Consider the following 13947-nt stretch of genomic DNA (forward strand, 5'->3'; position numbering starts at 1 on the left):
ATATCTGCTCTGTTAATTCTTACCCAAACAAATTCATATATATGGTCAGACAGGAGACTATAAACTTTCAACATGATGTAACCCAACACTAGTTAAAATGGTGTCAGATATCTGGTTCAGGTCATTGACCTTATTAGTTTGGAGAAGAAGAAGAGGAAACAGCAAAAAACTATATGTTTTCCTTCGGTATTACATATTATTAAATGAACTGTAAGACAAAACTGGAGTTGGATCTCACTCTTTGCAGTGTAGAGACTCATTGAACTCATCTACATCAAGTTTCGAAAGATCTGCAGTACATGTTATGTCTGATAGTTGCCGCTGGCCACTTCCAAACATATCCAATGTTACACTTATGAAGTTGTGTTTTCTTGCTCATATGTTTACAAATAAATTATAATAGCACCTTATTTATGCGTTACACGGTGCAGACTTGATGGCATTTACGTCTAGCAATGTTAAAATAAAAGCATTGATAGTTGTTTGGTTTTCAAAGCGGATAATTAATTTATCTTGTGTTAGAAGGAGGGTCAGGTGGCGAAAGATACGATTTAAAAGTCTAAAAACTAAAGTAAGCTTCTTCCCTTCAAAAGGGGGGTTGTTGTGGCCTCTGCATCTGCCAGGCTTCAGAAGCGACTGGAAAGAGTAGAAATTTGTCAAATAGACAGATAACATACCAGGGGAGTTGGTCCGCTAAAGGAGTACAGTTTACCCCGACTCTGTAGCGGACCAACTTGCCTGGCATATTCATCTGTAGTCTCCACCATACTAGTACTCTTTTTCCAGACTGAATAAATTGTAGAAATCGGCATAAAAAAGCTAGGGGATCATAACTGGCAAGAGGAGTTTGCCGGCCATCGAGGGTCCAACTGGTCCTCCTGCCAAAGGAATCTGGTAGAGACTGTTATCTGTCTATTTTGCCAATTTCTTAGTGACTCTTTCTAACCGCCTCCCGAAGCCTGGTAGAGGCTAAGTAGTTGTGCAATATCCTGTATGCGTAGACAATTTCGCTGTCATGAGCTGATTGGGCCTCTTGAGCAGCCAAGCTTGTCCCTATATCCATCATACATTTGTGCCCCAGGGACATGACGCCTTGACTGCTACAGTATGGTTACGACATAAGCGCAAAACATGCACCTGTGAAGTATGGCCTACTGGACACCCAAATTTTCCAAAATGTCGAAGAAAAAAAAACACCATGATACCTGTATTTCGTTTATAAGTGTAACCGTGTTTTGTAAACTTTCCTCAAAAATCTTATCTACGGGACCATCTGACAACGCCCCTTTGACAGGTTTGATCCAGAACTAGTTGTTTTACCGGTCTGACAACTTTTGACGCAATGCATCGCTGCGCCTTTGTATAATGTTACGGGGCAAATCATTAGATACCTTAAGAGGAGTGCCAATTAAAGACCTTATGAACTAAAAATGTACTTCAAACATTTTTAGTGACTGCCTCTCATAACTACTAAATATCATATATTACAGATCTTATAAAAGAACTTTGTAAGGGAAAATAGTTGTTACATTTCCTTCCCTAGAAACAAAAATGATTGGTCCCTGGTCACGTGAGAACATCCGGGGACTTCAGATTACCATATATGGAAGTTGAGGAAGTCTAAAACTGGGCCATCTTGAGTCTTGGTTGTCTTAAGAACATTGTCTTAAGAAGTCATTCTACTCAAGGTGGTTTTCCAGAACAGGTAGGTGTTTTTTCCTTCTCCGAGTATATCTCGTTTTTGACTTGTAAGGATACACAGGTTAGAACTATATACTCTCCAAGCAGAGGCTTGGCCTTCGGATTATGTTTGACGTGTTTCTATCGGGATTTCTTTCTTGTATTGGTATCTTTTTTTACGCCAGGTAAAACTGGTGGAAAATGGACACTGTTTTGTCAATTTGTTACTATCTTGTACAGCCAACAAATATCTGGTTGTGGATAAAGAACTGTAAGTAAATATGCAACACTGACAAAAGTATAGATATAAGTCTGTTAACTTTGTACAGTCAAATCTCTCAAAATAGCAGACTCGTAGGCTTCCCTGTGGTAGACTCTTTTGGGGGCTGTGATGTTCCTTTCTTCTGACGGCGTATCTGTTCTTGACACTCCGTTTGTTGTTCGCCACTTTCGTAGAACAGGAGACCGGGTACCGAGAACTTATTCTACCAGGCTTCAGAAGCAGCTGGGAAGAGTAAAAATTGTCAAAATAGACAGATAACTTGCCAGGGGAGTTACAATGTAGTCTGCTAGAGGAGTACAGTTTGTCGCCCAGAAGTCTGTAGGGGCAAACTGTACTCCTCTCGCATGTTATCTGTCTTTTGGCAAATTTCTACCCTTTCCAGCCGCTTCTGAAAGCCTGGTAGAGGCTACCGAGATATGATAATCATATTCATAAGCACATTCAAAATCCCCAAAAAGCGTAACGCGTAGAGACTACTAAGGAGACTACAAACTCGGGAAGACCAATTATTGAAATGCCTACGGGCTCCCCATACCATTGTGTTCAATGCCCAGATCTTAAGTACAGCAAAGAAAACCCTCAGTATTCAGAAAGTGATAACATTTTTGAGGAAAAAAAGAGTCCGCGTTTCGCAAGAAATTAGTACCACAGACTATCCAAGTGTCCAAACTTCTGGAATGCACCTGTATTCGTAATTATCCCCGAGACGCCAAAGCCTGCGGGCCGACTCCCTCCCAACATCTGCCCGACTTCTTTACGATCCAGCTGAGCACGCCGACAACTTCCCCCAACGTATCGACACCTCAAAGCAAGTATATACGTACTGGAGGATGGTTGGATGTTGTAAAAAAGAATGAAACATAATTCGTGACCGTCCCTCATTGTAATTTCGTACCGTGTGATTTATACAATAGCCTGTCTTGTCTGTGAGACTAGACAATTAGTCACATTGTGTTTATACTAGCCCATGTCTTAGTTTCATTCAGGATTCGAATTCAGCATTTTTTTACACGCAAAAATCTTCTCCCGTGGGAAATTGAACTTTTGCCAACCAAATTTATCCTGGCAGTCATACAGAAAAATCAATCGAACAACTACAATTTTTTTTGGTACGCAAGGCTGCGTCTTCAAAGTATATGTACCTGGAGGAAAAACCGGTCTCTCTACATGTTGAATATGCATGAAGCTAGTCTATTGTTGAAAAGCATCACAACAACCTGTAGAATATGGGGCAAATGTCGCCTGGAGGGAGTGAAGAATATTTCTCTAGCCAGTGAAGACATCTGGTACAATGATATATATATATATAATTTGATTGAGAGGTTCGCAGACAACAACTATTAAAAACATATGCGCAGTAAGAAACATATAAACTCTAACTGCATGTGGTAAGAAATGACCCCCAAGCAGATCTTTCTTTCAGTGACAGTATCAAATCGCCAGGGCAACATCCATTTGCCATCCAGTTGACGGGGGTAAAAAAGAAAAGCCCAATAAAACGCGCGCATGAAAACATGTCCAAAATGACCCCAAGCTTTTGAAACATCCACTTGGAGAGTAAGTTAAGGAAAAAAAAGAAAGCCCCCCAAAATGCCCGGAAACATGTCAAAAATGACCCAAGCTTTTGAAACATCTACTTGGAGAGTAAGTTAAGGAAACAAAAGAAAGTCCTTAAAACGCATGAAAGCGTCAAAAATGAATAATGCGGGTTTTATTTGAAACACCTCACAGCCCGAAGGCTGAATTACATGTCCCGTACATTGTATGAAACATATTGTGGCAATAAAATCATTACATTTTTACAATACAACACTAAAAGTTAAAATACCAACCTCATTAAAAGTACTAGATTAAAATCAAATATATAACGGCATGTACATTACAGGATTACATTACAGAGTGCTGTTTAAAAGCTGGACGAGGTAAGGCAACGGGCTTTTCGCATATCTTGCTGTGCGTGCTGGCAATTGGTCTAGTTTTTTGTTCTGTCTTGTTTCCCTCCCACTGATCTCTCCCCGAAGTCGAGGAAACCAATGTCTGTACTGTTCAGACTTGTACAGCTTCTGGGCAAACTTTAGGCACAGAGAGACACGTCGGTCTTCGAGTTTCTGGAGTTGTAGTGCTTCACATGCTGCAGAGTAACTGTGAAAGGTGTTGCCGAGGATGATCTTAGTTGCCCGCACTTGGATGTTCTCTATCTTCCTCCGTTGACTGGACGTTAAGCCTGGGTGCCACAGGGGTGTTGCATACTCCAGGACCGGCCGTACGAAACTCGTGTAAACAGTAACCAAGTCGTGTGTTGGTAGGTGAAACTGCCTCAGCCTACATAGGAGATACAGCCTTTGGTTCCCCTTTTTACACATTTCCAGGACGTGCATGTCCCACTTCAGATCTGACTGAAAGGTTACTCCTAAGCACTTGGCGATACCGACAACTTCAAGTTCATGGCCGCCAATGGTGAGAACAGGAGGAGGAGGAGGAATCCGGACAAAGCAGACTTGCATTGCCTTACACTTTCCCGGGTTCAGTTTCATTCTGTTGGTTTCTGTCCACGTAGAGAGGTTGTCAAGATCGCCCTGTAGTGTAGGTGGATGTGCAGCAAGTCTTGTTTCGATCAGGTTCAGATCATCCACAAATGCCCACGACTTAGCGGTCAGGTTGTCGGTGATGCTATTGACGTGAGCTATAAAGACAATAGGGCCGAGTTTCGTTCCCTGTGCCAGGCCACAGGTAAGGTGTTTCACTTGCGAGAGAGTTCCCTGGTACCTAGTTTTCTGACTCCGGTCAGTGTGAAAGCTGGCAATCCATGGAACAAGTTCCGGGCGGACTCCAAGCTCCAGGAGGTGACGTATGGCTGTGGTATGATCTACAAGATCAAAAGCCTTACTAAAGTCCGTCAGTACCCACGTGCTGCTTGTTCCACGCCTGTCTGCCGACTTGAACAGGTGGTCGGCCAAGTTAACAAGACAATGCGTCGTCGAACGACCCTTCAGACATCCAAACTGACTGGGAGATATGTTGTTACCGATGTCCTGTAGTACCCACGAAGCGATGAATCCCTCACAAACCTTCGCGATTAAAGACGTCAGTGAGACTGGACGTAACTGATCGATGCTTGGTGGGTGAGACTTAGGAAGTGGAACAACAACAGCTTCCTTCCACTCCCGTGGCACTATGCCTTCATACAGAGACTCGTTAAAGATATTCGCGATCGGCGTGCAGAGTTCGTATGCAAACTCTTTCAGTAGGACGCCGTTTATTCCATCCGGCCCAGGTGATTTCTTCACCTTCACTTGTAACAGTTTGTTGTACACCTCCCATGGAAGAGCTGTGGGGGGAGCGCGTGACGGAAGAAACGCTGGTAGCTTGGTGACGTCAAGCGGTGGTAGGGATGTTGTGATGTCGGTGAACTTGTTGTTGATGATGCTGATGATGTTGTTGACCGGGGCAGATGTCTTCTTCAAACCCCGAAGAAAATCCAAGGAGTACCGGACGATCGCTCTTGGGCAGGAAGCCATTATGCAGGACTCGATGGTGTCCAAGCAATAAACAGTCTAAAGTTGCATAAAACAGGTCCACACACGTACATAACAAGTCCGAAGGGCTTCAGGAAACTTTCGGACATACAGAATATTGCACTGGGGGGCTAAAAAGGTAATAACTTTGCTAAAATCACACACAAAACACGGAGCGACGTTTTCGTGCGGCTGCCCCGAAAAGCGCCACCTAGCACCATGAACCGAAGCCTAAAAACCTTTGCTTGGAGAGTAAGTAAGAAACACCTAAGAGCAGACCATATGCGAAGGTAAACATCATGCATTTACTCTGCAAGCTTTACCTTTCTAGTTACATAATTTTTTTACCCTGTACTTTTTCAGGACCATACCAGTCACCTGTACAGCCTCATCATGAAGTGGTGTGTTTGTCTGCTGGCCATCGTTGCCATGACAACCGTGATTGGCGCGAAGTCGATCAGAGTCAAGCGAGATGCAGAAGGTATGTAGTTCATTCATTCATTCATTCGTTTGTTCGTTCATTCATTCATTCGTTTGTTCATTTATTCGTTCATTCATTCAATCTTTCACTATTTCATTCACTCATTCATTGACAAACATTCATTCATTTAATCTTTCACTATTTTATTCACTCATTCTAACATTCATTCATTCATTTTCCTTACATACTTATTTCTCAATAACGTTAACTCCGTCTTCTACGTAAATATACCTCTTTCTTGGCATATCTAGTACCAAAACCCTTGCTACATTTAATTATTCGATTGTTGTTATCCTCCAAACAGATAACCTGTCTGAGCGGTTGGACTTCCTTCTGGAGAAGATGAACAGTGTGTTGGCAGGTCAGTACCCCCACGTGTTATTTTTGTCTTTAATTTTCTAAATTAATTTTGTTTCACAGTCATAAGATCAGACCATCCTCTCAATGCCATCTCCACCGACTGTATGTACCAAGCAACAACACTCAGTCTAACCGCTCACTTTAGCGCGTGCCAGCCGTCAGCCACTCAGATACTCTCCCATCTGTTACTGTTGGAAAAGTTACCAGCCAATCGCGTTGTCTCCTGACCGTAGACGGCGTCGTGATTGGCTAGCAACTTTCTCAGGCCAACCATAACAGCAGGGGTAGCATCCGATTGGTTGATGCGCTAACGCAACTAGAAGTACGGGCGGCAGCTGCTTGACACATAGAAGCAGTGGACCTGACATGACAGGACGTATTACGCCAACACAAATAAAGTTGTGCGGCATCAAAAGTTTGCTTCAGGTGTTAGCAGGTAGAATGTAAGAATGACAACTGAACGTTCCTAGTTAGTAGAATATTCCTTAATCAGTGACTATTTTTGAATGGTAGAAACACGTACCTCCAAATTTTCACTGTCCACTGTACATCTTGATCACGGAGTGACCTAGTCTTGCGAGATAACGAGACTAGCTATATAGGTCGAAACTTGTGTGAATCTTGGAGGTACGTGTTTCTACCTTTCAAAAAAAAGTCACTGATTAAGGAATATTCTACAACTGATAATTCTACGTGACTGATAAACCTCTTTAATGAACGTTCCTACTTTTACTTCTGTAAATATAGATCAGGACAACGTCGACGAAGATCTGAACGAAGGTGAAATGGACGCAAGAGAGATGGAGGAAGAAGCAGACATGGAGGAAGAGGAAACTTTGGAAGAGCAAGAAATGGAAGCAAGGGAGATGGAGGAAGAGGCAGAGGCGGAAGATGAGGAGGCTCTAGAAGAGCAAGAGGAAAGAGAGGTGGAAGAAGAAGATAATGCTGCCCAGGGTATGTCATAGTTTTCTTACTATTACGACCTTGAAGCTGTTTGCTTATAAGTCATGTCTGTGAGATCTATGCGGAATTTGTAGTTTCTAAAATAACGGTCTCTCCAAGGCAACCAGTACTTACGAGAAAGAGTGTGGAAATTGAGCACACACCACTACCAATTCTTTAATCCCATGCTGAGCACTAAGTCTTGTACAAGATGTGTTGTCCAAGAGCTATAGGACTTACAATAAAAAGAATTATTGGATCATGGGCTTTTCATATATATAACCAGTACTTCTGTACTTTGGGCATTGGGCCTCTCTTATACACAGTCATTCTCACCTTGCTGACGTTTCGATGTTTGCCAGACAACTTACTCAGAGCTTCCTAGTCTCTTTGAAGCTATGAGGAAGAAACCCTGAGAAAGGTGTCTGATAGACATCGAAGCGTAAGCAAGGAGAAAATGACTGTGTATAAGAGAAGCCCAAATGTCCTATGTACTACCAACCTGATGTGCTGGTAGTTATTTTCGATATAATATGTTTTAGATTCCATTAGAAGTATGCATTAGATGGCATGACCATACATAATGCCTTAGAATCGTACGATGACTAACGGCGAATATAACTGCTCCGTAACTTCCCATTTCGTGCAAACCTCAATTGGCTGAGGGCTCCAGCACGGTGGGGGTATTGGATGGGGTCGTCGCTGTGTTGTGTGTGTATGTTGTGGGCTGCAGCTCCTCAATGGGCAGGGGCGCCACTCCCTGTCCGCCAACGAGAGCAGGGTGGCGGTGAGTAATGTTAAATTGGAAATTGCTAACAGCTTTGATATTTTGCTTTCAGAGGAGGACCTGTCCGAATGGCTTTCCGATCTTGTGCAACGTATGAGGGCATTGAGGGGCATGCCAGAGGAGGATGAATTGGAAGATGAAGAAGACATGGAAGCACGAGAGATGGAAGAAGAAGATGACTTCGACCAGGGTATGTCATAGCTTTCTCTGTTTGCTTATAAGTCATGTCTGTGAAATATATGTGGAATTTGGAGTCTATAAAATAACAGGTTCTCTAGGACAATGAGTACTATGAGTATATATACCATGTCATACCCTTAAATCGTACGAGGACCAACGGCGAATAAAACTGCGTCTTAACAGCTTTGATATTTCACTTTCAGAGGATGACCTGTCCGAACGGCTCTCCAGCCTGTTGCAACGTATGAGGGCATTGAGGGGCATGCCAGAGGAAGAGGAAGATGAATTGGAAGATGAAGAAGACATGGAAGCACGAGAGATGGAAGAAGAAGATGACTTCGACGAGGGTATGTCATAGTTTTCTTGCTATCAAGACCTCAAATCTGTTTGCTTATAAGTCATGTCTGTGAAGTATATGTTGAATTTGGAGTCTCAAAAATAACAGCTTCTCTAGGGTAACCAGTACTTGATATATGTAATATAATAACGGGAACAAGAATAGAAGGTAATACTTACTTACTTAGACTTGGGGGCTCCCGCGTCTCGTGACGCATGAGGCAGTCAAAGTAGCCCAGCTTCCTCTGTCAGCAGCCAGCCTCAAGGCTTCCTACCAGCTCATGTTGACTGCCTGAAGGTCCCTCTCCACTGCCTGTCACCAGTTCATCTTAGGACGCCCCCTCCTTCTCCGTCCTTCTCGGCACTACTGTAGTACCTGGTTGGCGAGTCTGACAGGTGGGAGTCTGACGGCGTGTCCTAACCAGCTGAGCCGGCGTTTGCATATGAGGACACTGGTTGTTGCTTGGTTCGGAGTCTGATGTTCTTCTTTGAGATAAAGTCATTCCATCGTAACAGCTGTGCTATTTTACTTTTTCAGAGGATGACCTGTCCGCACGGCTCTCCAGCCTGATGCAGCGTGTGCAGGAACTGAAGGGCATGCCAGAGGAGGATGAGGATGAATTGGAAGATGAGTGGGAGGTGGCTCCCGAGGAGATGCAAGATGCTGAGGAGATGGCAGCTCTGGCGGAGCAGGAGAAGAAAGACATGGAGGCTGACGAGGCGATGAGAGCCCTGGAGGAAGAGCAAGAGCAGGAGGAGAGGGAACTGGCTCCGGAGGAGATCCAGGATGCTGATGAGATGGCGGCTCTGGCCGAGCAGGAGGAGAGGGACCTGGCGACTGAGGAGGATGCAGCCTTGGCTGAGGCTCAGATGGGAATGGAGACCGTTGATGAGCCAGAGGCAATACAGGTGGAGGTTCAGGTGACAGCCGACGAGGATCTGGATGCTCCGGAGCAACTGGGTAAGAAAAGGACATTAGAAATCTGTTTGACACAAATTTTTACGAGCAAATTACGGCATCACCTTCGGCCAAGAGGCAACGTGATTGGCTGGTAACCATCCTTCACTAACAGAAGGGGAAACATCTGATTGGTTATGCCACAAATGTCACAAAAAGTAGAATAGTAAATCTATCAATACAAGTAAAAGCCGCTGGATGGAAGATTAAGTCTGATTAAGTTGTTTCATACAAACTTGTGATAAGAACTTTATAGAAATCACAGAAACATTTCTGTAAGAAAATATATTATTAAAGTAGCCAGACATAGAACTTTTTCTTATGTAAAAGTAATTCAACTTTTTTTTTCGTTTGTATTGTAATTCTATTGTATATCTTAATATATGTTTGAAGAACTGACATCTGATGATTGTATTTTTTTGTGTGCAGAAAACCAGGACACCAGTGGCCTGGCTGCGCTGGCCGCCCAGCTGGCTACCCTGGAGCAGCAGCTGCGTGATACGATGGGTGAGTAGTTTTTTTTTATCCAGAACGGCACGGTTCTGGATAGTCCATACGCTTCCAGAACCGAGCTTCATCCAGAACCATGTTTTTTTGTTTCTTTTATATATTTTGCAGCTGTCTATTTGCATTGACTGTCTACATAGAAGTGAATAGAGATGCATGTTTGATTGAAATGTTAATACATTTATCAGTTTGTTTAGAGTTTTGGTCCAACACAAAAAGTTCTCTCACCTAGAGCTTTCGACCAGTCACTCTGGTCTTCCTCAGTGGACTTACTGACTGTGGTCACTCCACTAAGGAAGACTAGAGTGACTGGTCGAAAGCTTTTTTGTGTTGGACCAAAAATTTTAACTCTGAACATGTAACTACCAACACAGATGAACTTTCATGACATTTATCAATTCTTGCAGTGCTGTAATACTGTACACAAGGAAACTACATATATTATATATACGAAAGTACACATGGCAAACTGAGGCTAACTGTACTATTTTGGTCTATTTCTAGAATATGCCCCAGAGGAGGAACAAGTGCAAGGTAAGACTAAACATTGATTTCAATAATATAGATAATTATACATTTATACAATGATACATGTTTGGCGATATACGTTCTTCTCGCTGCTTAATGGCTACAGGGCCAATCGTCAGCCAATCAGATACTCCGCCCACTGTTATTGGTGGGAAACTTGCCGCCAATCACGTTGCGTCCTGACAGAAGGCAGCGTCGTGATTGGCTGCGGGTATATGTTCATGACATGACATCACTTGACTGTGATGTTTTTGTCTAATTCTAGGTGACAACGAGTTCGTCGAGGGGGAATACTTGGAGTAGGCACCGATGGACAATTAAAAAGTACTATAGTCAATCTTTTACTACCATCAGTTGTTAAAGACACCCAGTGTATATGTAACATCAAGGCAATGTCTAAGCGAATTTTCTGTCGTTTTTCTTGCACATTAAATGAAAGAACCCTATAGCGGAGCATGATGAAGAGAGTAAAACAATTTCAAAAATGGGAAATTATTGCGCCACATCAAAGTGTAGGAAAGCTAACAATTTATTTACATCCAGCCAGTGTATATTTATCGGTACCATACGCATCAATAAATAAGTTTACTTTAAGATGGTTAGTTGCTGTTTGTGCTCAAATGTGTCTATGGGTCTATATGGTTACATGTGTAAATATAAAAGATTTCGTTAGACAAATATTTTTAGTTTTGCCACCACAATCCTTCACTGGACACCTTTAATTAATAGCCATCTTAATGCTTGCTGTCAATGAACTATGTGTTGTACTTGCAAAAACAACTAACAGGCTTTTTTCTTTTTCTTTCAGAGTAAAGAAGCAGAGGTGATGAAAAGACCATCTATGGCCGCCAGCTGAACATTCACACCACGAGAACGCGGCAATTTTAAGCAACACCATCGTTTTTTTTTTACCTTTTTATTTTTGAAACTCAAACTATCGAGGTTTCAATAGGTGTTATTGGGATGAAACTATGAAATATAATCGATACAAAAAATATAAAACTATGCAAGACTCTATGTAATGACTGAAAAACTGACGCTACGCTACTGCTGCTATTTGTATTTTGGTGACAACGGTAACAAGTTATGTAGTATAAATCTATTACTGATATTAGCTCAATGATATTTTTTCCCTTACTAAAATGACATGAATGACGGAATACAAGAATGGCTGTGGTTTTGGGACATCGTACAGGATTGACTTTTACTGATTTTGAAAATAAATTGGTGAAAAGCGGTCGAACTCTGATGTTTTGTGTTGTTTTTGTTTGTTGTGTGCATTACCAAAGGACAACATTTTTTAATCAACTGCCACATCATCTACTGCCATTATAAGATAATGTATATGGACGTACTAGTATTTTGCTGAACGGTATAAAGGTATCCAATGTAATGTCAGGGCAGTAAGACTGGCTTTTTAGAGTTAATTTTCTGGTAATATTTTAATGTACAGTACTAAGTTGAATCAATCCTATCCCATAGTACACTGATATCTATGAGCAAAATGCAATGTCGCTAACGGAAAACATTTGCTGGCTTCATATTGTTCTAGCTATGTATCAGTATTGTGTTGGTACCTATAAGTGATTTCAAATGCTTCAAGTATAAAATAATGACCAAAAAAAGTTAATGTGCTAAAAACATGGCAGTAAATGCAAATATCTGATTTCTTCATCCAAAATGATTATTGTTTTGTGGCACTAAAGTTGCCTTTAATGGCAAAAGTTTTCACCCTTCTTTGTGACGGAAGTTTGTGAAGAGTATTATTTGTGTTTGGGGCCATGTTTGGTACAAACACTATTACCACAATAGACACAGAGACCTCGCCGCATCAATACTATCAAAATCAAATATTGTCTGAGTTAAACATTAAAAGAAACCACAAAACATGCATGCAACGAGTCTAATATTGCATTATTTTGTCCTGAATTGTCGGTTATGTTAACACGTTTCTTCTTATAGCCGACCCAGATACTTAACTGTTATTGTAAATTCTTCAAACTCATTAAAATCTCGTTAAATGTCATCTGTGGTATCTAAACCCATAGTTTGGAAGTCGCTAAATGGTGTGTTGTATCATGTAGTTATACGATGTACAGCTGACAGTATAGAAAGACTGTCGCCAAGAACTAAAGATGACGTCTATTGGAAAACTGTTTAAGATAACTGTACTGCACGTTTGTGGAGATAAATATACACCTTGTGTTGATATGTGTGAACTACGGCATCTGATTGTGCATTAACTTGCAGCTACCCTTGCAACCAATGCTCGCTCGATCTTCAACCCCTGTCACACATTCAGGACCTTCCCATGACCTTGCAAGCTTGTTGCAGACGCTGCAAGGTCGTCGCTAGTTTAGCAGATGCTTTTTTTTACAAAATACAAATTTGTTTAATCTTTCTTTTTTTTCCATTTTTTTTTTACAATTACTAGAAAATTTTGAAAAAAATAAAAAAATTTGTAAATTTTCGTAAATTGTTTTATAATCCATCCATTTGGAATCCAGAAGACTTTTAAAGACTAGTAGCGAGCAACATCGCGCACCACCGAAACCTTGCTGCCGACTACCTTACAACCTTTGGAGACATGCAGCCACCATCTCTGGAAGCTATATTGTCGCTACTTCTCACAGGGGCTTTACTTTGCTGAAAAATCAGCATTTTGCCATAAAAATTCGAACACAACACTAATATCAATAGCTGCCCTTGTTTTCTCCATTTATTCCATGTTCAAGGTCAAAGACATGTTCTGTCATTTCTGTTTATATAATTGTTTGTGAAAATATATGTTTTTAGACGAAAGCTAAACCAATACAATACTTTGAACCATGTATACTATCACACAGGGGAGAAATACCAAAAACCATGTCACTTCGTTTTTAGAAAATGGATCTCAACTTGTTTTAAGCATCGTCACTTTAGATATGTGAAGCAATTTAAGAAATAAATCTGTAGATAATTACTTACATTTGAATATATTGTTGAATTATCTACATAAAAACCTTAACTTGCGTTGTGTTGGTCATTAGGTTTAATGCAAAAACAAATCGATCTACAAATGTACACTATTAATGAAATAATACAACACAGTGTAATGATTATCTGAAATTGAAGTTATTTTATATTTTGGTATACGACTTCAAACATGGGACACATTTTGGTTAATGCTACAGTACAGTAAGAGAGACTTTTTGGAAACTGTTTGCAAAAAGGTTCAAACGAAAGCCTGGTACGTATTTTCAGTAGGATTTATAGGGCGAGCCCTCTCTATGAACAAATCCAAGTTGGAATAGCCGTCCGTTCCGTAGGTCAGGCCACACCGACATAATTTTATGGATGATATCCGCGCGCGAATTGATTTTTGCCTGTTCTAAAAAAAAAAGAAAAAAG

General features: G+C 41.3%; 2 protein-coding genes across 4 annotated transcripts in view; one reads left to right on the forward strand and one right to left on the reverse strand.

Annotated features, from left to right (window-relative positions):
* The first annotated feature begins 1553 nt into the window (after window positions 1-1553).
* On the forward strand, window positions 1554-11800 carry LOC109468852 (trichohyalin-like). 3 transcript variants are annotated; one of them, XM_019767212.1, is made up of 11 exons: window positions 1554-1705; window positions 5842-5959; window positions 6264-6320; window positions 7067-7273; window positions 8101-8238; window positions 8432-8575; window positions 9103-9525; window positions 9952-10029; window positions 10537-10563; window positions 10823-10881; window positions 11366-11800. In XM_019767212.1, the coding sequence occupies exons 2-10, from the start codon at window positions 5872-5874 to the stop codon at window positions 10858-10860; spliced, it is 1200 nt and encodes a 399-aa protein (XP_019622771.1). In that variant the 5' UTR covers window positions 1554-1705; window positions 5842-5871; the 3' UTR covers window positions 10861-10881; window positions 11366-11800. The 3 variants fall into 3 exon arrangements, with proteins under 3 accessions (XP_019622771.1, XP_019622772.1, XP_019622773.1); XM_019767213.1 differs by lacking the exon at window positions 10823-10881; XM_019767214.1 differs by lacking the exon at window positions 8432-8575 and having other exon boundaries at window positions 1555-1705.
* Window positions 11801-12855: 1055 nt separating this feature from the next.
* The window catches only part of LOC109468457 (cysteine-rich motor neuron 1 protein-like), a 2563-nt gene continuing 1471 nt past the window's right edge, over window positions 12856-13947 (reverse strand). The window contains exon 4 of the mRNA XM_019766701.1: window positions 12856-12923. Within this exon, the coding sequence (XP_019622260.1) occupies window positions 12856-12923 (68 nt within the window). The remainder of the gene's footprint in view (window positions 12924-13947) is intronic.

This window comes from Branchiostoma belcheri, unplaced genomic scaffold (genome assembly GCF_001625305.1).
Source record: "Branchiostoma belcheri isolate BF01 breed outbred unplaced genomic scaffold, Haploidv18h27 scaffold2, whole genome shotgun sequence".
Lineage (NCBI taxonomy): Eukaryota > Metazoa > Chordata > Leptocardii > Amphioxiformes > Branchiostomatidae > Branchiostoma > Branchiostoma belcheri.

Excerpts from the sequence above, each read along its gene's own strand:
- LOC109468852 (XM_019767212.1), top strand. The coding sequence starts at position 5,872 with ATGAAGTGGTGTGTTTGTCTGCTGGCCATCGTTGCCATGACAACCGTG. Across the intron at positions 8,239-8,431 it reads AGAAGATGACTTCGACCAGG|AGGATGACCTGTCCGAACGG; the intron begins GTATGTCATAGC and ends TTTCACTTTCAG. Across the intron at positions 10,030-10,536 it reads GCAGCTGCGTGATACGATGG|ATGCCCCAGAGGAGGAACAA; the intron begins GTGAGTAGTTTT and ends TATTTCTAGAAT.